Below are 25,054 nucleotides of genomic sequence, written 5' to 3'. Positions count from 1 at the left end.
CTTACAAGCTTTCTTATTTATTATGATCTCTACTCCATACTTGTGCTCCTATTTAAATGAAAAAAATTACTTCAGCCAATTTCATGTTACGAACTCCCAAGGAGTTCAGTTCAAAATCTCTGAATTCGCAAGTCAAAATTTTCAATTTTCAGTCAGATTAAATAATTGTTGAGAACGTGTAATTATAGGTGTTTAATTTTATTGCTAGAGATTAATTAGCTGGCTTATTTTGATAGGGAGGTGTTTTGAAATCTGACTCTTTTTCAGCTGTCAAAATTCGGTTCAATATCCTTTTTTTACTTTATTTGTGCATAGCTTATATTTAAACAATTTACAAGCAAAACTTCTGCTGTATTTTTTTTTAAATTTGGCACACCTCGGTGGAAAAATATTGTAAATATTTTGGCTCAAATTTCTTAAGTTTGAATTTATCAAAAGTTCCTCGAAGAGATTATAAATTAAACTTAAGCTGATAGAAAAACGATTAATAACTTTGGTTGTTTCATCAATTTTCTTAGAAATAGAGTGAATTTGTGTAGTGTCTAGGATTTGGGCCAAGCGGTTGCCCAAATTATAATCAAGCTAGACATAGAACTATTTAATGGTACCTAACCTTCAAATTTTAAAGTTGTAGCAGGAATATGAATCAGCAAATATATTACCCTGTGCATTGCTGTTTAGGATGAGCACTCCATGAGCGTCTCCATTGGGCTCTAAAGCAGTATAATATGGCTGAGTTCCATACATGTTTGCTGCACCCTGAAATTCAAAATTCACGTTTTCTAAACTGACTATAGAGTAAAAAATATTTAAATAACACTAATTAGTAAGAAATAATAATAATGGGCAAAAACATGTATTAGAGATACTTTTCTCTAGCTTTTTTTCGGGGTAACAAGATATAGGTTCGACTTAGCAAAAACAAACTGAAGTTTCTATGAAGTTTCAGAATTGGTTTAAAGACAAAACACAACGAAAACATCATATACTCTGCTACCACTCACATAACACTCCACACACAACTCCTTCCTTAACACACCTCAATAAAAATAAAAAACTACCTGTAATGATTTCAGACCAATTTTATCTACCATTACATTAATCATAATTACATTATTACAACATTACATTATTCGTTAAAATGATATGTAAAAAACAATTCATGCTTCAACAGTCTTTTAAATTCATTTAAATTATTATTTTTAATGTTCTCATTTAAGGGATTCCATAGCTTAGCCCCTCTAAAATTAAGAGAAATCCCCAAACTAGAGGTAATATAATTATTAATATAGCGGTTTTTCACTGCCCTTCTGCCATAAGAATAAACTTCAGAACCTTGCGTGAACACGCTTAGCAAAGAAGCGGACTTACCTCTGGCGCAAGTATACATAAAACCAGTAGTATTTAAGTCACAGAGAGCAGCCTCTGGAAGTAGTTTCAATCTAACATAAGCCTCTGAACACGGTTTAAAACTCTTAAGTTATCGCATCTAATTAGCAATGGTTGAGAAATTGAGCCAGATACTATTATTCTTTGTATACGACCAGAAAGCAAACTAATTATCAAATGGAGAAGTCTTCTATTAATTTCATACCTTCGTAACTTTTTAGCAAGTATAGAATGATTTACTGTATCGGAAGCTTTAATGATATCTACAAACATTACTCCAACTCGGTAATCTTTATTAAGAACTTGATTTATACAACTAGTTAAATATGCTATTGCCTGTTCTATATTCATTTCTTTCCTAAAACCAAACTGATTAGATGGTAATATATTAAATTTCTCAGGATATGCATAAAATCTATCATTAATTAACTTTTTAATTATACAACTTAATAGGGTAAAACTGAAATGGCTCTACAATTTGACACACTAGTTTTCTTGCCTTCCTTAAATATTTAAATAGCATTTCCGGTCTTAAAAAAAAATCAGGAAAATTGCCGCCTTTAAATCAAGAAGTAATCAATATTTCAAAATCTTTCGAACTTGTTAGAATGTATTTTATTACCTTCAGATTTAATTTATCACCTCCAGCGGAGCGGCGCTTGGCTCCATGCTACGAACAATATTATCAACGTTAGTACAATTCTTTGGCCTTAAGTTAAGTGAAACATAAATACCTGCGGGTAAAAACCTTTCAAAATTTATACGGTCTAGTGGTCGAATATTCCATGATAGATACGACCCAATATTTGCAAAATATTCACAAAAAAATTCGGAACTTTTTGCAGGGTCTACCAAAATCTTATCTTTTGCTTCTTTAATAGCGTAGGACTTCCCGTCTTGGGGGTCACCAACTTTTTTTTAATAGCTTGCCGTGTCTTCTTAGTGGAACCTTCAGTTTTTTTAGACTTGGAATGCTAACAATTTCGTTTCGCAGCTCTTATAATAATTTAAAACATTTCTATGCTTTTTGTAAATTGAAATAGATTATTCACTTTTTTAAATATTAATACGTTTAAATAAAAAATCTCAACGATGAATGCACAGAACTAAATTCTTATTTATTCATGGTTTTCTAGCTACGCGTGTAGGCATACTAACTCCTCAAAACAATCCGAACGACCAAAGAGTACTCATAAAACTTAAAACCTGTTGATAACCAATTTCAAATCCCATTCAACAACATTAAAATCTCCAGCAAGGAAACATGGGTTTGAATTGATTGGTAGTCGATCTAGCAGGGGCAACAAACACTCATGTAATTCTCTAAATGCTGAAGACGGGAGCTTATAACATATTGCCACCAATGTACTAAAATTTCTATACAATAATTCAATGTCCAAACTTTCAAAAATCACTTCTCTATAAGCACAATGATCATCCCTAATTTGGGCCAGTAAATTTTTAATCACATAATCTCCTAGTCCCCCTCTCTCCCTAAAAAGCCTAGGCTTTGATACAATGTTTTATCTATAAATTTCCAGTAGGGAATTACTAGTAGGGGTCATCCAAGTTTCAGCTAAGGTGAAAAATTGATTTGTTAGCCAGCTCAGATACAAATTGAAAAATTGCATTCAAACCCAGAAAATTCAACGAAAGAATACAAAAATCATCCCTTTTCCCATGGCACAAGTTATCTAAATCAACTGAGAAACAATACTTCAAATTTTCTAAAAGAAACTCATCATTCATCCCATTATGTCACCCAAAATTATCGCTATACTTCTCCCCAAACATAATAAACCTTTGTTCAAAATCGTTAAGAAAAGGAAGGAGCTGAGTATTGAAGCATAAACTAATTTTACTTAGTTAAAACGGAATTTTTTAAATACACATAAGGTAGAAAGCTAATGCAGAGGGCTCAAATTTCATAAACAGCTAAGCACAGACTTACTTACCTGAATAAGCAAAACGTAATTTTCATCGGTTTTTACATTCAACTAGGTTTTGCACAGCTATTTTGAATTGTAGTTACGAAGCTTGGAATTGTTAGAACATAGCTTACCTCCACTTGCTCTCATTTTTCATACATGGTAAATTCATGTTATAGATCAAAAGAGGAACTTTACTCACATTTGGGGCTTGATCCCGAGCCCACAAGGCCCATGTTTTCCAGTTCATGTCATGCCTTAACGATGGCTGTTCATTTTCTCCAAAACCAAAGATAGCATCCATCGAGAGGAGTGTGCTAATCTGCAGAAACTGATCTGACAAAGTTAGGCCACCCAAACTTGAGTCAAATCTGAAACAAAAGTGAAAATTTATGTGTTTTTCTAAGAAAAAAAGAAAAACAGAATAAAACCAGATCAGTCGTTTTGATACAAGAGTGAATTTTAGTGAGAAATTATAACTCTTTCTAATTCAAATACCCTTTTTTCCTGTCTTTCTTTCTCGTTGTAAACTTTCCTCCCCCCTATACCTTTACTTAGTGTATCTAAATCTTTCTTATTGCGTGCTTTGTAATGAAAGAGTCATGGAGATTATTTACCGAACACTAAGTTAAGGTCCCTTAAACGTAATTTACTTTTTGTTTTAAAATTCTACAACTACTTGCCTACTAATACTAGCATATCACAGCAGATCCAAGTCAAGCAAGCTCAACAAAGCTGCTTAGGCCCCTCTCATAAATTCCAATCTATTTAAAGCTTCTTTTTTTGACCACTTCTAAGAAGATCAAATTTCTTTACATTCTCTCTTACGACCTCTTCCCGCCCCATGCAAGAAAAACCTGCTTTTCATTCGGTCCTAGATGGATTTCTGTAAAGGACAATCTTTGGCAATCTGCCATCCTTAATCTAAAGGATTTTTCTGAGCCATCTCAACCTTTCTCTTATTTTAGGCAAAAAAAATTGGATGAATCCACTTATTTCATACAGCCTAGTGTTTGCAATAAAGTCTGTCACACGGGTTCCCTAAACCATCGTAGACAACTCCAATGGGTAAAATAAATTCATCTTTTTCATTCAAGGTGCCTATGTTTCAAAATCATACTTGACCATTGTCATCACTGTTTCGTTTCTTGCTCTTCAATGATTTTCAAGTATCTTCATGATGAACTGCCTCACTGGTCCAATTCTTTCTTTCCCGATTTAGTTAATACAAGGAGTTCTTATAATCTACGCAATAGACCACCTACTATTACCTCAAACCAAGACAGTCAGATCAGATTTTAGTCCCAAATGGCATGTAGTAAAGTATGGAATAGTCTCCCTGATAATGTCCGTAGCATTCGTTCGTTTGATGCCTTTAAAACCCAACTAAAAATATTTTTGGTTGATAAATATAATGGGAAATAAATTTGAGAAAAAATTTATTTTTGAATTGGTTTGAATTAATATTGTTATCTGTTTAATAATATGATGAATAATGAGGGTAGGACGACATCCCTAGTTGCTAGGCTTGAGCATATTTATTTATTTAATTCTAATTGTTGTGATTTTGTGATGGTGGGAGATGGTGTGGACTTGGATTTGAATTCCGAGGACGAAGTGGTAAGTAAAAAAAAACACAAAATTATTTCGTTGGATTTCTTGTTTTTTTTAAGAAGACTCTTTATTTGGTATTTATTTTTGTTTTAGCCCCTATGTAACGGGCCATAGAGCCTTGTAGGGGTAGAGAGTTATTGTTTTCCATTTATTTTGATGTTAATAAACTGAACTGAACTGAAATTTCAATATTCTATTTTTGTTTCGCAGACATATTTTCCTGTTCATCCTAACTTTCTTCAACTACGACGAAACATTTTAAACTTTGGCTATTGTATCTCTTAAATCTTCGCTCCATGCACTATCTTAACCCATAATGCTACTCAAGTAAATAGAAATACCTACTTGGTCAGTATTTCCGTCAGACTACATCTAGTCTACTTATTCTTTTTAATATCAGTTTTAAAACCTATTTTTAACCTTGAATGCTCAAAATCTTTAAAAAATTCATTTTGCTAAGATAAAACTCAAATCTCAAATCATCAGCATAGTCTAAGGTTATGAGGGTTTATCTTCCCAATTGATTCCATGCTCTTTTGTAGCTTCGACCATGTTTTTTAGGACCAAGTCCATCTAACTGACCTATATAAATATGAATGGAAACCACCTCTGCTTAACTTCTGATTCAATATTAACCTAATATCCTATCTTAGCCACATAATTTGGTTCTCGTGCATACCACTGATCGATAGAAGCATTTGCCAAACTGTTCGTGGTAACGAACTGTGGTAAGGAGCGACCCGGCTCAATAGTAACCAAAACTCTAAAAAATTTAATTTTGATATCAATAGCTACATCAAAAGAATCACATTTAAATGCTGATTTTAAATATATATGTTTCATTAAGTTTAGTCTTACCCATCAAAACTTACGAGCCTGAGAAAATTTGCCTTATTTAAGAAAATAGGGGGAAACACCCTTTAAAAGTAATAGAATCTTAACGAAAATGACACCATCAGATTCAGCGTATCAGAGAACTCTACTGTAGAAGTTTCAAGCTCCTATCCACAAAAATGTGGAATTTTGTATTTTTTGCCAGAAGACATATCACGGGTGCGTGTTTATTTGTTTGTTTGCTTTTTTTTTTTCCCAGGAGTCATCGTATCGACCAAGTGGTCCTAGAATGTCGCAAGAGGACTCATTCTGACGGAAATGAAAAGTTCTAGTGCCCTTTTTAAGTGACCAAAAAATGGAGGGCATCTAGGCACCCTCCCACGCTCATTTTTATCCCAAAGTCAACGAATCAAAATTTTGAGATAGCCATTTTGTTCAACATAGTCGAAAAACATAATAACTGTGTCTTAGGGGATGACTTACTCCCCCACAATCCCTGGGGGAGGGGCTCCAAGTTACAAACTTTGACCAGTGTTTACATATAGTTATGGTTATTGGGAAGTGTAGAGACGTTTTCAGGAGGATCTTTCCTTGGAGGAATCTATCATGGGGGACGAAAAATTCAATGAAAAGGGCGCAGGATTTTCTAGCATTACTATAAGAAAACAATGAAAAACAAACATGAAAACGTTTTTTCGAATAAAAGGAAGGAGTAGCATTGAAGCTTAAAACGAACAGAGATTATTACGCATATGAGGGGTTCTAAAAATGCTTTAGCATAAAGAACGAGGTATTTAGGAGGAGATAAATACCTCGCTCTTTATGCTAAAGTATTTTTAGTAATTTCAACTATTTATTCTACGACCTTTCTGATTCAGGGGTCATTCTTCAAGAATTGGGACAAAACTTGCGATTTAGTGTAAAGAGCGAGGTATTAACGAGGGTACAAACCCCCTCGTATACATAATAAAAATATAAGGCTATGAAAGTTTGTTACGTAAGTTAATTCTTAAGTTACGTATAATTTTTACTAATAAAAACGTTCGTTAAAAATTAAAAGTTCTAGTTGCCTTTTTAAGTAACCGAAAAATTGGAGGGCAACTAGGCATCCTTCTCAACCCCTTATTTCTCAAAATCGTCTGATCAGAACTAAGAGAAAGCCATTTAGCCAAAAAAAAGAATTATTATAAAAATTTCATTTTAATAATTTATGTGCGGAGAGCCAAAACCAAACATGCATTAATTCAAAAACGTTCAGAAATTAAATAAAAAAAACTAATTTTTTTAGCTGAAAGTAAGGAGCGACATTAAAACTTAAAACGAACAGAAATTACTCCGTATATGAAATGGGAAATAAATATGCAAATTTTGCTTTAATTATTCATCTGTGGAGAGCCGAAATCAAAACATAGATTAACTAAAAAAAGTTCAGAAATTAAATAAAAAAAGCAAGTTTTTTTTAACTGAAAGTAAGGAGCGACATTAAAACTTAAAACGAACAGAAATTACCCCGTATATGAAAGGGGCTACTCCTTCTTCAACGCCCTGCTCTTTACACTAAAGTTTTTACTGTTTTACAAAGTAGAGTTAAGAGAAAGTGTTAAGAGAAAGTGTAGTAAGGAGCGACCCGGCTCAATAGTAACCAAAACTCTAAAAGATGGAATTTGTATACCAATAGCTACATCATTGGAATCGCATTTTAACGCTGATTTTAAATATATAAGTTTCATCAAGTTTAGTATTACCCATCAAAAGTTACGAACCTGAGAAAATTTGCGTTATTTTAGAAACTAGGGGGAAACACCCCCTAAAAGTTATAGAATCTTAACGAAAATTGCACCATCAGATTCAATGTATCAAAGAATAATACTGAAGAAGTTTCAAGTTCCTATCTACAAAAATGTGGAATTTTTTATTTTTTGCCAGAAGTCAGATCACGGATGCGTGTTTATTTGTTTTTTGTTTTTGTTTTTTTTTTCCCAGGGGTGATCATATCGACCCACTTGTCCTAAAATGTTGCGAGAGGGCTCATTCTAACGGAAATGAAAAGTTCTAGTGTCCTTTTTAAGTGACCAAAAAAATTGGAGGGCACCTAGGCCCCTTCCCACGCTAATTATTTTCCCAAAGTCAATGGATCAAAATTCTGAGATAGCCATTTTATTCAGTGTAGTCGAAAAACCTTATAACTATGTCTTTGGTTTACTCCCCCACAGTCCCCGTGGGAGGGGCTACAAGTTACAAACTTTGACTAGTGCTTACATATAGTAATGGTTATTGGGAAGTGTACAGACGTTTTCAGGAGGGTTTTTTGGTTGGAGGCAGGGGTTGAGAACAGGGGGATATGCTGGGGGAACTTTCCATCGAGGAATTTGTCATGGGGGAAGAAAATTTCCATGAAGGGAGTGCAGGATTTACTAGCATTACTGAAAAAAAAACAATGAAAAAATAAATATAAAAAAGTAGGCAGCATTAAAACTTAAAACGAAGAGAAATTATTACCCATATGAGGGGCTCACCTCCTCCTAATACCTTGCTCTTTACGCTAAAGTATTTTTAGTAATTTCAACTATTTATTCTGCGGCTTTTGTGATTCAGGGGTCATTTTTAATGAATTGGGACAAAATTTAAGCTTTAGTGTAAAGAGCGAGGTACTGACGAGGGGGCGAACCCCCTCATATATGTAATAAAAACATGAGAATACAAAAGTTCTTTACGTAAGCTAATTTATAAGTTACGTATTTCTTTTACTAATAAAAAGATTCGTAAAAAATTTAAAGTTCTAGTTGCCTTTTTAATTAACCGAAAATTGGAGGGCAACTAGGCTTCCTCCCCCGCTCTTTTTTTCTCAAAATCATTCGATCAAAATTATGAGAAAGCCATTTAGCCAAAAAAAATTGCAAATTTGGTTTCAATAATTCCTCTGCGGAGAGCCAAAATCAAAACATGCATTGATTCAAAAACGTTCAGAAATTAAATAAAAAAAACAAGTTTTTTTTAACTGAAAGTAAGGAGCGACATTAAAACTTAAAACGAACAGAAATTACTTCGTATATGAAAGGGGCTGCTTCCTCATCAACTTCCCGCTCTTTACGCTAAAGTTTTTTACTGTTTTAAAAAGAAGAATTGAGAGAGAGAGTCAAACTTTAGCGGAAAGAGCGGGGCGCTGATGAGGAAGCAGCCCCTTTCATATACGAAGTAATTTCTGTTCGTTTTAAGTTTTAATGTCGCTCCTTACTTTCAGTTAAAAAAAACTTGTTTTTTTTTTATTTTCATGTAACAAAAGGACCTTCACTAAAGTTTTTCTATTGGTTGAGTTAAATACTTGGTAATACTTAACAAAAATGAGGATTAAAGAGGTGTTAAAATTCAAATACTTTTCATTTATTAGTCTAAGAGTGAAGGTTTGGTGAACACATCCTCTTCGTTAATAAGACCAAACTGTTTTTCTCAATAAACCTTATCTACATCATCTCTAACTTTAAAAGTATTGCTATTTTAATTAATTTTCTTCCTACACAAACCAAGTTAATACCTCTATAATTACAAAACTGATTATTATCAACATTCTTGTAAAGCAGTTTATTTAACGTTTTCCTAGAATAACTGGGAACCTGGATTTTTTCTACTCTGAAATAATTTATCTCTAGCTTCGAAAAAATTATATTTAAAAACTCATATACCAGACCATTAGCACCTGATACCTTATTATTTTTAATTATTTTAGTTATCTTTGCAAATTAAATCTTGCTTCATTTCCAATTTGTCAGAATTTTTCCATTGTTTTCCATATCACTTTCTGTCACTTAGTCATGGCTTAGCAAGTTCTCAAAATATTTTGTCCGTTTCTATTTAGCACTTTCATTATCAATAATTGAGTCCCTATTTTTGTGTTTAACCAGGGGAAGTCCATAATAACTTCTTTCTCTAAATTTCTTAACATACCAATGCAATACTTTACTATTATTGGGTCTGGTTATATATTCTAGATCTTTGGCAATTTTATCCACGGCCTCCACTTCAACATCGTTTTAATTCACATTTTAATTCTATCTCGATTTTTGTTACATTCCTCTTATTCTCGTAGGATATATCACTCAGATACGTCTTGGTCTAACCCTCTTCTTTTTTACCAAGCGTACAATATTAATACTAGTTGCATTTCTAACACTCTTCCCTGGGACGCCATTTGCTACTTTGCGCACTATTTTCCTGAAATTATACCATCCATTTTCTATGTTTTCAGGTATCGGACTCACCAGTTTCACACTGAATTTTTCCTGGAAAGTTGCTATCAAATTCTCATCATAGAGTCTATCAACATCATAACTCTCCGGAACTATTTTCCGTTTAAAAATTTTAGGTTCAAATTAACCTTAGAGACTAGTAGATGGTGGTGATCATTACTCTTAGCTTCAGTTTATGCAACCCAGTACCTTATATCGATCCTGCCATATTTTGATTTACAAAAGCATAATCAATGAGGCTAGTGCTCTTACCATGTTTTGGGTATCTTGCTAACTTATAGGCTATTTCATGAAAAAAACTGTAATGGTTACGGTTAGATTGTTGCACTTAAGGAGTTGTAGTACTTTTGCTCCTTTAACTGTCAGTAAAATTCTTCTGAGTCGCTACTATCTCTGTTAGTTGGGTCTACAGGGGTAAATGTTGCTATAACTGATACCTTTTACTTTTATGCTCCCTGCTCCCTGCCAATGCATCCCTATAATTTTTTTATGTGTACATCTTTTCCTGGAGGGATAGGAGCTGTTTACCGTAGTCTTCTGTGTGACAATTCTATTTTTGAGAAACACCAATCCCCTCATGATAGCTTTTATTATAAGGCTCTTGGGAATTGTATTGTGCATATTGTTTTGTAAATAACTAGGAAATTTTGGCTTGAATTCAATATTTTCTTCCTGTTTATCCTTCAGAGAATTTACTTTTTATAGAGTTTGCAATCTCTTGGAATCCGTCGTGATTCTCAACATTGCTTATCTTAAATTCGCATATATTGCTCAGTGTGACTTTGGTTTGGCTTGATTTTCGTTTATGACTCGAAGTGAGCCTCGTAATCGTTTTTCTTCTAGCCGAAAATTTGATTGTTAATAGTTTCTAATTTTGACTCGTTGGGATTGTTGTTGTTGCATTGCTTATAACCGCAGATCTTGTCGTGCATAATTTTCTTATATGAAAAGTGTGGTCGTTTCCTAAGTAGATTGTTTTATCGGGCCAAAATGTTAGTATGTCAAGTTCCAGAATAAATTATCGATCTGTTTTTAATGAGAAAATGTATACAGTTATGGTCAAAAACAAAAATAAACAAACTTACATGACTGTTCCAGTAGATTTTCTTACCACTTGGAATGAAAATGTTGATCCTGCCGTGTGACTGACCTCATAAAGAGGATTGGCAGGTACATCTGAAGGATTATCTATTGCAATTGGAACCTTCCATCTAGGCTGGCCATCTGATATCTAGTTCATAAAAAAAGGAAGCATAAGTTATGCAAAATTTAACCATGTATTAAACATAATACTTTTTAAGTACTTTCTCTATTTTTAACTTTAATAAATCCAAAATTATTGAGACCTTCAAAAAGAATATCGATGCATATATTAATTTCTCAATCAGCATTCATTTTTTTCAGTTAAGAACCTTAAGAAATTATGTCCCTGAGGCAAATAAGGTTTGTATTGAAGGGGATGTAGTGTAAACTTCAGACAGGATTCTTTCGATTGGGAATTGGTGGTTCTAATTCCTTTTAAAAGTCAAAAAGGATTGGAGAGCAACTAATCCCCCTCCCCTGCCTTCTTTTCCAAGAATACATCCTATCAATTTTTTTAGATATCTTTTTTTCAACATAAGTTTAGAAAAATCAGATAACAAAAAGTATTGGGTCAACACAATCCCCAAGAGCCAGGGGCAAATGCTGAAAAAACTCCTCTCCCAAAGAATAACGATATCTATTCACAAATCATTTTAAATCAATCTATTAAAAAATTTAGAACTTTAGCCATTTACCGTACCATTTAACCAAACAGTTGGAAAACTATACGTTCTAAGACTCTCTTAGCTCTATGACTATATATCTTAGTTCTACTGCCCTAGGAATAACGGATAATATGGACGATAATATGGATGGAATATGGCATGGACGGATTGTAGATAGATATATCTATTAATAAATCAACTAACTTCATTTTTATACAATGCTAATAAGGGGGGGGGGGGCTTTTATGCCAGATTTGCCTCTCACTCAATTGGACTACCTGTCTTGGCTTTTCTACAATTAGCTTGATGCCCACAACTAGTCGATTTTAATGAAAATTGACCTGAAATTAATTAAAAGAAAATTCCTGAAAAAGAAGTTTTTCAAAGAAAAGTAAAGACCATATTAAACTTGAGATCAGAACAAATAGATACCTACAACAACTCAAACTCAAAACGACCAAAAATTACTACTAAAGAATAAATGAAACCCAAAACGAGCAGAAATTAAATATACGGTTATAGCAGAAAAAACGAACAACAAGTACTAACATAAATAAATAGATAAATCTTAAGACTATTAAAGCTCAGTTTGAATATGCAGATAAAGCTTAAGGCGAACAAAAATATTTTACTATTGAAATAGAAATGGAACCCAAATAACCAATCATAACAAAATAAAAATTTATTAGGTAGTAATATAGCTCAATAAATGAAATTTAAAACAAGTGGATCTTAAAGTGAATATGCAAACCCAGCTTGAAACGAACAAAAATCAAGGAGGCACACTCGTGCCTCTTTAAAGAGGCGAACCACGACAATGTTAAGCGATCTTCAGTTCCAGTGGTCGCAGAGGGATGGAGAGGGATGCATTTCGTAGCCCGAGCTCCAACTAAGAAACCTGCCAAATTTCATCCCCCTCCGATTTTTCCTTCATGAGGAAAATCTGGCCGAAAGTTTCGACCCCCCAACCCCCCCACCCCCTTTAACGTTGTCCGATCGGACTGAAATTCACAAGTTAAGGTCCCCTTGGGCTCAGGAGCTTATCCGCGAAATTTCAGCTCGATCCGATAACTCCTTCTCTGTTTTCCAGAAACCACGCATAGCCACTTAATGTTCATGTTCTCCTTTTGTTTTTTTTCGCCACGCCTACAGGTCACAGCCAACATTGGACCTGGGTGTACGAAGACTCATTCGACGCGGAATTCTCCAAGTAATTTTGCTTGAAAGTTTCGTCGGAAAATCTTAACCACCCGATTTTCTAGCTTAGAAAAACCCCATTTCCCCATAAGAGCCCATGTTAAGTTTTTTGTTGTTAAAAGTTACGAATTTCAACATCAAGTACATCAAAATGATCAACTCGACATGGTGAAACTGACTAAAAGCTTCAAAAAATTCTGTCTTAATCCGTAAAATTTTTATTTGAGAAAAATGACAGAAACCCTTTTTTTTCTGCCACGCCTACAGGTCAAAGCCGACATCGGACCTGGGTATACGAAGACTCATTCGACGCGGAATTTTCCGAGTAATTTTCCTGGAAAGTTTCGTAGGAAAATCTTAACCCCTCGATTTTCTAGCTTAGAAAAACCCATTTCCCCATAAGAGCCCATGTTAATTTTTGAAATTCTTAAAAGTTACCCACAACAAAAAACCTATACAAAAGAGTCTTTAAAAGCGGGGGGGTTGGGGGGCGGCAGCCACCCAACTTCCTCTCCTAATTCCTGTACGAGGAGTAAAGGAATTATTAAATTACATCCACCATGGATTGTAGAAAAACGTACAGAAATAATATGAAGAAAAACTTCGTTTTCTTAAAGAGTTAAAGAGGCGGCGTCCCAAAGTCGAACCTTAAAACGTACAGGAATTAGGAGAGGCAGTTAAATGGGGCTGCCGCCCCCCAAACCCCCCGCTTTTAAAGACTCTTTTGTACAGGTTTTTTGTCGTGGGGGGCTGCCGCACCCCTAACCCCCCGCTCTTGGCTTCGGAAAGGCCCTCTTTTAATTAACAAAGAATACAAAACAGGTTTTTGTTTGCTACCCTACCCCCACCCCCAGCTCTTAGCTTGTGTGCTCTATGTCTGGGAAACAGTTTCAATAATTATGTTAAAATGTAAATGGAGTGGTCAACTTCATTGTTACTAATTACTAGTTTCGGCGCAATGGTTCTCCTGTCCTCTTGTGTTTAACATTTCTCGAAGTTATTCCATTATTCATTCATTTCAATTTTTTGTTAATTAAAAGAAGGCCTTTCCGAAGCCAAGAGCGGGGGGTTAGGGGGGCGGCAGCCCCCCACAACAAAAAACCTGTACAAAAGAGTCTTTAAAAGCGGGGGGTTTGGGGGGCGTCAGCCCCCCAACTGCCTCTCCTAATTCCTGTACGTTTTAAGGTTCGACTTTGGGACGCAGCCTCTTTAACTCTTTAAGAAAACGAAGTTTTTTCCATATTATCATTACATACAGGCGTTTGGGTATTACCTCATTTTCCCACGGTAAAAGTCTAAAACCTACTGCATCATAGGCGCTCTACTAAATGCGAATTATATTGCCAAATTTTCTTTTTTACTTATTACAAAATTGAAGAAAAACATAAAAATTACTGTACAGTAAATTTTGAACTGATGAGCTTTCAGCAATTATTATTATTACACATTAAATATTCATTTTAATTTTATTGGTTCTTTCCAAGGCTGTTTAAGACAAACATTGTTTCACTACAGATAGGAGTTTCGATACTGCCCACTTCCCTAACTGTAAAAGTCTAGAGACTACTGCGTCACTGGCAGTGCACTGGAAACGAATTATATTACAAATATTTTCTTTTCCAGTTATTACAGCATTGAAAATAAAAATTATGGTGAAATAAAATATCAAACTCGTGATCTTTGAACAGTTATTATGATTATGAATCAAATGTTCAGTTTTATTTTATTTGTACTTTCTAAGACTGTTCAAACACATATAGTTTTTAGTAAAGCGCCAATGAAGAAGTAGGTTTTATACTTTTACGGTGAGGGAAGGAGGCAACATCCAAACTGTTCTTTGTAGTTATTTTAGGTCGTTTCAAGCTTGTTTTGTATATTCAATTCAAGTTTCACTCGTTTTAAGATTTGTTTACTCATTTTTATTGCTGCTTATTGTATGTTTGTTCACTATGAGTGCTTATTTGATTTCTGTTCGTTTTGGGTTTCTTTTTCATTTAAATTTAATAGCAAAATATTTTTGTTCGATTTAGGCTTTATTTGTATATTCAATTTAAGATTTACCCGTTATTTATTCATTTATACTAGTATCTATTGTATGTTTGTTTGATATGATTGTTTATTTGATTTCGGTTCGTTTTGGGTTTATTTTATTCTTTAAAAGTAATTTTTTTTAATTTATTCATTTATATTAGTACCTGTTGTATATTATTTTAATATGATTGTTTATTTAATTTCTGCTCGTTTTGGGTTTCATCTATTCTTTACTAGGAATTTATGGTTGTTTTGAGTTTGAGTTATTGTATGTTTCTATTTCATCTGATCTTAAGTTTAATATGGCCTTTACTTTCTTTAAAGGACTTATTTTTCAAAAAGTTTTTTTTTAATTAATGATAAAAAAAACAGCTCGAAAGAGGAATTGTTTTCAGTAAAGTGCCATTCTCGTCTTTGGAAGGTACAGGGGGTGTCAGCCTTACTCCTCTTAGCAGAAACAGGACTGTGTTCGAGGAACTCCATTTGATTATCATAACAAGCTTAACATTAAAATATAATTTGAAATATAACACACAGTCCAAAACCTCTAAGAAATATTTTAAAGGCTGTAGTAAATCAAGGATAGTTATCATCTTTGAGTAAACTTTTTTCTTATAAATAGTAAAATTGAATTGAAGCAACAGGGTTGAGAAAAAGAATCATTACTTACTGCCTCTCATTAGACACGTTCCACTCCCGAACTTTTTATAGTCAAAAATTGTAAGTAAAGAGTAGTCCTTTGCCATTAAAAAATTAAGTTCTGCAAAACAAAATGCCACCTACCTTGACTCTTAATCTGTCATCTGTTTGGTATTCAACTTCAAGAGTAATTGATTGCCATTCATTTCCAAATAAGGAAGGAACAGAGTTTCTGACTAGATTAAATACAATTCCTTTTTCGTTTACGTTTGGTGTTCCAGTAAGTCTATAGCCGTAATCAACAGGAAAGAAGCACCAAGGTGTACCTGGTGCATCATATATTTCATCATAAACACACCCTCGCTCTAAACAGATAGTAGTGTCAGCTACTCCTTCTGGTTGACAGTCGACTCGATATTCGGGATTGGTCAAAGGATCGGGAATACCTGAATAAAAAGATATAAGGATAGAAAAAGTTGAATCAACATTTCGGAAGTTTACTATTGAACAAATATTTTCAGTGGAAGTACGTTAAAATATGAAACTAAATCGAAAAGTACTATATGCATGCAGAATGTCAAAAGGTCACATCAGCAATATCTCTCAAACCACTCAGGGTACTAGTAATGTTGAAGGGGTGCTAGAGGGTGCCAAAAAGGAATTCATAAGGTGGTACAGTGGCGTGATTTCAGATAGTGTATCATGGAGGGTCGGGTTGCAAAAACACGAACCAAAAGATTTAGAGGCTTGAGTTTCAGAGGTGGTAAAGTACGGTGACCCATTAGTTTTTTAAATATGCAGGTATTTCTACGAAATAAGAATTAACTTTGACAATCATTTTAGCAGAAACGACCGTCCCAGAGCAACGCAGTGTTTTCAGCCGTTTTGTAGTCCAAAACAACAATTCTATTCAAGAGGGGTCCAAAACGCTATTGTGTAAAAATCCTGAGATTGTCAATTGAATTGGAACTATTGAAAAACCATACGCATATTGCACCTCGAGTTTCATGAGCAGTAATTCCGTACGGTAGCGTATTCGTTTCTAAAGGTGCAGGTAGTCCCACAAAATAACGGTTAATATAGACATTCATTTTAGCCAAAATGACTGTCCTGAAGAAAACTGATATTTTCGAGTATTTTGTGGAGCAAAATAACAATTCTAGCCCAAAGAAGTCCAAAAAACTATTGTATGAAATTTCTGAGATAGGCAAATAATTTAGAATTATCGGAAAACTATGCACATACTGAATCACAAGTCTCATGAACAGTAATGCCATGCGGTAGAAAAACTCTTTCTAAGACCACGGGTAGTCCTAAAAATAATGGTTAGTGTAGAAATTTACTTTAGCCAAAAAGACTGTCCCAGAGAAAAGCTGTGTTTTCGGGCATTTAGTACTTTAAAACAACAATTTTATCTGAAAATAGTCTGCAAAGCAATTGTGCGAAAAATTTTGAGATAGTCAATCGATTTAGAATTATCGAACATTTATGCGCATATTGAGCCTCAAATATCAGAGGCTGTAATGCCATACGGTAGTGCATTCGTTTCTAAGGGTGCAGGTAGTACTACCGAAATTATGGTTAACATAGGCATTTACTTTAGCCAAAAAGACTATCCCAGAGCAAAGTGGTGTTTTCAGTCATTTTATGTGGTAAAACACATCCAAACGAAGTCCAAAAAGCTATTGTGTGAAATTTCTGAGATAGTTAGTTGATTTAGAATTATCTAAAAACTATAAGCATAATGAGCCTCGAGTTTTATAGACAGTAATGCCGTACAGTAGCACACTTGTTTCTAAAGGTGCAGGTATCCCTAGAAAATAACAGTTAACTTGAACATTTATTTTAGCCAAAAAGACTACCCCACAGCACAGACGCATCCATGATCTTTCTTCTAGAAAAAAAAAATGCAAAATTCTTTTTTTTTGCTCATAGGAGCCTTGTAAAACGTGAACTAAGCGTAAATAAAACTTAATCTCTAATAACAACCCTCCTTGGAATTATTTGCTAGGCTGGGCTAGCCACATATTGTGACGCTGGCCCAAAATATGCATAGCCTTGGCTCAAAGAAAAGTGGAATTTTATTAAAACCTCTCAGAAATAACCGAATGAAAAATGTCTTTCTTTTATCTTGCAGGCGTGTCTAATAGAGAATTAGAAAGGATGCAATCTCATTAAGACCTCCCTGAAATAACTCGTCAAACAAATACAACGGAGAGACAATAGGGAAAATTTCAAGACAGTGGAAATTATTTCTGTAGATATTTCGGCCCTATGTCCAAGGGCCGTCTTCAGCACAATACAAGAATAAGAGAGAAACTATATATATATATATAAAAGAACTTACATCAAATTGTGAGGATTAAAAACTGAATAATTAAAAACACTTTTTAAAACTTTTTTTTAAAATAGCCCTAGCATCCTTACTTCAACGAAGTTCAACCAGGACTGGTGAAAAGAATGAAATGAGAATATAAGCTCATTCAAACTGAAGAGAATAAAATGATTAGATGTAATTTCTTAAAGCTAATCTTGCTTGTTTAGCAGCCTGTCTCAAAGGCCTTTTCGTAGTTGGTTCAGTACTATTATAAATCGGTTTAGTAAAATATTTTGTTAGATCATTTTTAATTAAATTTGAGTATAAAGAATTTAGTGAGTATTCCCCCAAGTCCCTGTTCAAAGAAATATTATTATTTATTTTGAGATTAATTTCGATTGATTCTCGAACCACCTGTTTTATTCCCAAATCATTACTAATGAGTGAAGAGTTTTCAAAATGTATAATGTGGGACGGATTATTAAATATATGCCAACCTAAAGCAGAATCAAAGGAGTTGTTGGAACTATTTGAAATTAAGGCTTTGTCTATGTCATTTTTATGCTGTTGTAACCGTTTGTCTAGATTCTGATGGGTCCTGCCGACATAGTATTTTCCGCAATCACATGGTATTTGATAGACCCCTCTTTGGCGAGTAACTGGGGTCTTATCTTTACCCGAATTTAAGAAATTGATGATTTTAAAATTATTAGTAAAAACTACGTACAGATTATTTTTTGTGCAAATATTTTTTAATTTTGTTGTGATCTTTGGGATATACGGAAGATAGACAATATTTGAGGGCTTATCAGTAGCCTCACATTGTGAAGTATCTTCTTGGATTTTACAAGAATGTCTTTTTATTCTACGGTTAATTATTTTATTGACAAAAGGAATGGGGTATCCATTACCAAAAAGAATATCTCTGATAAAGTTTATTTCTGAATTTATATATGAATTGGAGCAAATATTCAGGGCACGATCAATGAGGGAAGTTACAACTGCTCTTTTAACTTGTGGGGGGTGATTTGAATTAAAGTGAAGATATCTATTGTTTTGTGTTGGCTTTCGATATATAGTAAAATCCAGTTGATCAGCATTGCGAATAATTAATACATCTAAAAACGGGAGTTTATTTTCAATTTCAACTTCTAGGGTGAACTGCAAATTTCGGTCATAAGTGTTAAGATGATCTAAGAAGCCCTGAAGTTCAGCTTCCCCATAATTCCAAAGTGAAATTACGTCATCCATGTAACGACCCCAATAGACGTGTTTTAAAAAATAAGAATTCAATGCCCAATTCTCAAGATTCTCGACGTAAATATTTGCTAGTAGCCCGGATAAAGTATTAAAAAACAAAATAGAAGAAAATTACCACTTAATCGAGACTTCAGCGACAGGAATTGATTGTGAAGTTTTAATGACTCTTGTTAAAATTTGTAATAAGTTTTCTGTGTATTTTCAATTTCGCGATTCTTTTTATCAGCAAAAATATGGGTTACCCATGGGGGCACCTTTATCCGGGCTACTAGCAAATATTTACGTCGAGAATCTTGAGAATTGGGCATTGAATTCTTATTTTTTAAAACACGTCTATTGGGGTCGTTACATGGATGACGTAATTTCACTTTGGAATTATGGGGAAGCTGAACTTCGGGGCTTCTTAGATCATCTTAACACTTATGACCGAAATTTGCAGTTCACCCTAGAAGTTGAAATTGAAAATAAACTCCCGTTTTTAGATGTATTAATTATTCGCAATGCTGATCAACTGGATTTTACTATATATCGAAAGCCAACACAAAACAATAGATATCTTCACTTTAATTCAAATCACCCCCCACAAGTTAAAAGAGCAGTTGTAACTTCCCTCATTGATCGTGCCCTGAATATTTGCTCCAATTCATATATAAATTCAGAAATAAACTTTATCAGAGATATTCTTTTTGGTAATGGATACCCCATTCCTTTTGTCAATAAAATAATTAACCGTAGAATAAAAAGACATTCTTGTAAAATCGAAGAAGATACTTCACAATGTGAGGCTACTGATAAGCCCTTAAATATTGTCTATCTTCCGTATATCCCAAAGATCACAACAAAATTAAAAAATATTTGCACAAAAAATAATCTGTACGTAGTTTTTACTAATAATTTTAAAATCATCAATTTCTTAAATTCGGGTAAAGATAAGACCCCAGTTACTCGCCAAAGAGGGGTCTATCAAATACCATGTGATTGCGGAAAATACTATGTCGGCAGGACCCATCAGAATCTAGACAAACGGTTACAACAGCATAAAAATGACATAGACAAAGCCTTAATTTCAAATAGTTCCAACAACTCCTTTGATTCTGCTTTAGGTTGGCATATATTTAATAATCCGTCCCACATTATACATTTTGAAAACTCTTCACTCATTAGTAATGATTTGGGAATAAAACAGGTGGTTCGAGAATCAATCGAAAGTAATCTCAAAATAAATAATAATATTTCTTTGAACAGGGACTTGAGGGAATACTCACTAAATTCTTTATACTCAAATTTAATTAAAAATTATCTAACAAAATATTTTACTAAACCGATTTACAATAGTACTGAACCAACTACGAAAAGGCCTTTGAGACAGGCTGCTAAACAAGCAAGATTAGCTTTAAGAAATTACATCTAATCATTTTATTCTCTTCAGTTTGAATGAGCTTATATTCTCATTTCATTCTTTTCACCAGTCCTGGTTGAACTTCGTTGAAGTAAGGATGCTAGGGCTATTTTTAAAAAAAGTTTTAAAAAGTGTTTTTAATTATTCAGTTTTTAATCCTCACAATTTGATGTAAGTTCTTTTATATATATATATAGTTTCTCTCTTATTCTTGTATTGTGCTGAAGACGGCCCTTGGACATAGGGCCGAAATATCTACAGAAATAATTTCCACTGTCTTGAAATTTTCCCTATTGTCTCTACGTTGTATTTGTTTGTTATGGAAAGACAGTGTGGTCTTCGTCGCTATTTTCGAAATAACTCTTAATATACTGATTAAATTTATCTCTAGTAACACCCTCCCCCCCTCTGGTGTTAAATCCTAGGGTTCCCATCTTTCTTTAATTCATGGTTCTTTTTCTTACATTTTATCCATTCCTAACTTTTTCACGTTTTGAATTTTCCATTTGAGGATTTTTAATTGCTTTTCTCAGTATTTTGATAATGCGTTTAAATTTGTTGTTTATAATAAAAATTTTTCGCCCAAAAGTCCCCATTCTTTAGATTTCTTGTTCCAGGACGAATGTTCAATATATATTACTAATGCAATTTAAGAATCTTGTAGTCTATTTACATTGGTATGTCTGTCCAAGATTGCATCTAATATAAATGTTAAATTCTGTCTAGTAAAAAGGAAAGAAAAGACTTCTGATTATATATTAAGGTATTCCGTATTTTAGCCAAAATGATCTGACTGCGTTTATTCCATACATACAGCAAAAGAAAAAGGGCAAAATTACATCTTCAATTTATAAACAATACTGTGAAATGAAAATAAAGGGATCAGATAGTCAAATTGCCTGAATCTGTTAGAAATTAGAACAAGCGCCAGGAAATTTACGGTCAAACATTTACAGTCAAAACCAATCAGTTCTTAACCAATCAGTTTAACTGACCCACCTGTTATTGGTAATTTAAATTTAGGAGTTCTTGGGGGGTCACGTTGTACTTGGGTCACGCTCGAGCCTTGTCCAGGCCCATCGTAGCATCCAGAATTTGTCGACATGCGTCTCTCCATTGCTCTCTTTCAAGTGCGATTGGCTCGATCAACTGGATCCTTTGTCTATTCCATCGGTGCCCGTGCTTCTTGAAACTTCCCATTGGCTCGAAGTCGGCTCTAACTGTTGATAACCATGTCTTTTTTTGTCCTCCAGGCTCCTTCTTCTAGTGCGCAAGGGGTTGGCATTTCAAGCACTGTTTGCTGAACGACTCACCCGGTCGGCGCAGTGTATGCCCAAACCATCGTAGACGTCTCGCTTTGACAACATCAGAGACAAGTGGTATGTCACCACATCTTCTTCTGATGACATCGTTACGGACGCGGTCAGAGAGACGCAGGTCAAGAATACAGCGAAGACACTTGTGGTGGAAGACATTCAGGTTATTAGCTTCCCCAGCTCTGAGGAGCCACGTTTCGCAACCATAAAGAAGCACAGAGAGGACCAAATCGTTATAAATTAACGTAAGTTAAAAATACCTCAAAGTAAAAATACTTCGTAAGTTAAAAATACCTCATTTTTCTAATTTGTGCAGAATTAACCCTCCCCAACTCCCCCAAAGAGAACGGATCCATTGCGGTTATGTCAATCACGTATCTAGGACTTATGCTTATTTTTCCCACCAAGTTTCATCCCGATCCCTCCACTCTAAGCGTTTTCCAAGATTTTAGGCCCCCCCCCCTCAATTCCCCGCAATTGCACCAGATCCAGTCGGGATTTAAAATAGGAGCTCTGAGACACGATATCCTTCCAAATTTCATTGAAATCCGATCACTCCTTTGTAAGTTACAAATACCTCATTTTTACTTTTTTCACAATTAACCCTAGCCCCCTCCCCCCCAACTCCCCAAAACAGAGAAGATCCGTTCCGGTTATGTCAATTATGTATCTAGGACTCGTGCTTATTTTTCCCACCAAGTTTCATCCCGATCCCTCCACTCTAAGTGTTTTCCAAGTTTTAGGTTTCCCCCTCCCAACTCCCGCCCCCGTCACCAGATCCGGTCGGGATTTAAAATAAGAGCTCTAAGACATGATATCCTTCTAAACATCAAATATCATTGAGATCCGATCACCCGTTCGTAAGTTGAAAATACCTCATTTTTTCTAATTTTTAAGAATTACTCCCCCCCCCCAACTACCCAAAAGAGAGCGAATCAGTTCCGATCATGTCAATCATGTATCTTGGACTTGCGCTTATTTTTACCATCAAGTGTCATCCCGATCCCTCCAATCTAAGTGTTTTCCAGGATTTTCAGCAGTAAAACTAAAAGACATGAATAAAAATAAACAAAATTTACACCTAATAAACTAAAAAAGTAAATTATGTTTATTTTTATTCATGTCTTTTAGTTTTACTGCTGATGATGAACACTGTATATGTGTTCGAAATATCCAGTTAAATAATTTTATATCTATTCACTGTCAATAAAAAGGTATCATCCCTATTTTGAACTGTTTTACTTTCGACGGTGTGTTCTGATCCAATTCATCTTCCCCTGAAAATTTCCCCTTCATATCCTTAGGAATAGTTTTTATAATAGCCACAGTAGTAGTATTAGTACTAGTAGTAATTGTATTAGTATTAGCAGCAGCAGTATTAACATATTGCCTTTTGGTCAGTTGAACATACCCTTCATGAAGTACTGGAAGTTTCTACTTAATACAATTAGCCATTGCTGTGAAGTTGCCGATATGTATTCTTCTCAAAATTTTCATCTCAATGCTCATAGCCTTACATGTAGTTGCAATAGAAGTAGTAGTTGGATTAATAGTAGTAGTAGAACTACTAAATGTAGCAGTGGTAATAGTATTGCTAGTAGTCTGAGCGTTTGAGAGTTTAAACTTAATACATAAATCGATTCGTAAGATATACTCTTTTGACAATCTCAATGCACATAGTGTATTTTAATTTAGTTCAAATTTGCTCTCAATATTTTCTAAAATTTCACCTCCATAGACTTAGCCTCAGTATTACTAGTAACACAGTAGTTATGGTGGCTGTAGGAAAAGAAGTAGCAGTGGTAGTGTGTTATTATTAGTTGTAATTACAGTAGTAGCATGCTTGTGCTGCCTTTTGATCAGTTGAATATTCCCTTCACGATGCCCCGAAATTTTCACTTTGATACGGTAAGCCCTTCCAAAAATATTGCTGTTGTGCCCTTTGGACTCCATTTAATATTTTTTGACTTGAATACTCAAAGGCTTATAAGTTGTTGCAATGGAAGTAGTAGCTTGAGTAGTTTAGCAGCAGTAGTAGTAGTAGTAGTATCAGCAAAAGTAGCAGTGTTAGTATTGGGCATGCACATGTTACCTTTTTGTGAATTGATTTAACCGTAAAAGTAATCTCTATAGTATAATCTCCAAGACTCAAACCTTTCCATGAGATACGCTTTTTTAAAATCATGCATGCACATAGAGTGTTGCTTTTGTTCAAATTCCACCTCAATTTTCTGTCAAATTTTCGGGTTAATATGCATAGCCTTAATTTTACTAGTGTCATAGCAGTAATGGTAGTAGTAGGAACAGTAGTAGCAGCAGTATTAATAGCCGTAGTATCAGATATACTTCGCCTTTCGATCTGTTAAACATCCCACCCATGATGCTCCAGAAGTGTCCTATGGATGCGGTAAGCTGTTTCAAAAATATTGCTAATGTGCTTGTATCAGTAATATGTATCCTCAAAGCATGTTTTGATTTAGTTGAACTTTGCCCTCAATATTCTGTCAAATTTTTTCCTAGCCTAAAATTTTCTCCTAGCATTTTCTTATAGCCTTAATTGTACAGTATCATTGTAGGAGTGGTATTAGTAGGAACAGCTGTGGCATTACTATTACTACTACTAACTACTCACCACAGTACCAGTCTGCCTAAGGCCATTAGAGCTACGCACGCTCCTCTTCCACCCTAATCTGCGCAGAGTCCTTCCTTACAACCTCCCAGGAAGTTCCTATTTCTCTTAAATCGTTCTTTACGACGTCCTCCTACCCAAACTGTGGATGACCTGCTTTCCGTTTTGCCCAAGACGGTTGGCCAAAAAGGACGATCTTCGGCAATTTGTAATAGTGTATTATTAGTAGTAAGAGTAACTGTAATGGCAGCAGTAGTAGGTGCACGTTGCCTTTTGGTCATTTGAATATGCCACTCATGATGCTCCGAAATTTCCTCTTGATACAGTAAGCTGTTCCAAAAATACTGATGATACGCCCGTGTCAGCAATCGGTATGCAAATAGTATGTTTTAATTTAATTCTGCTTTCCCTTCAATACTCCCTGGAATGTTTATTTCGATATCCACAGCCTTTGTAGTTCTTTCTTCAGAAACAGTAGTTTCAGTGAGCAGTAATAGTAGTAGTAGCAT

General features: G+C 34.5%; 1 protein-coding gene across 1 annotated transcript; it reads right to left on the bottom strand.

Moving 5' to 3' along the window:
- Window positions 1-615: 615 nt before the first annotated feature.
- Window positions 616-24,826, bottom strand: LOC136037535 (sucrase-isomaltase, intestinal-like). Its single transcript, XM_065720257.1, has 6 exons — window positions 24,683-24,826; window positions 21,914-22,058; window positions 15,769-16,070; window positions 11,095-11,240; window positions 3,520-3,688; window positions 616-759 (listed from the first exon to the last, which is right to left on the bottom strand). Exons 1-6 carry the CDS (start codon window positions 24,824-24,826, stop codon window positions 616-618), a joined length of 1,050 nt encoding a protein of 349 aa, XP_065576329.1.
- Window positions 24,827-25,054: the final 228 nt, after the last annotated feature.

This window comes from Artemia franciscana, chromosome 17 (genome assembly GCF_032884065.1).
Source record: "Artemia franciscana chromosome 17, ASM3288406v1, whole genome shotgun sequence".
Classification (NCBI taxonomy): domain Eukaryota; kingdom Metazoa; phylum Arthropoda; class Branchiopoda; order Anostraca; family Artemiidae; genus Artemia; species Artemia franciscana.
Note: the sequence above shows the minus strand (reverse complement) of the source record. Positions and strands in the feature narration are given on the sequence as shown.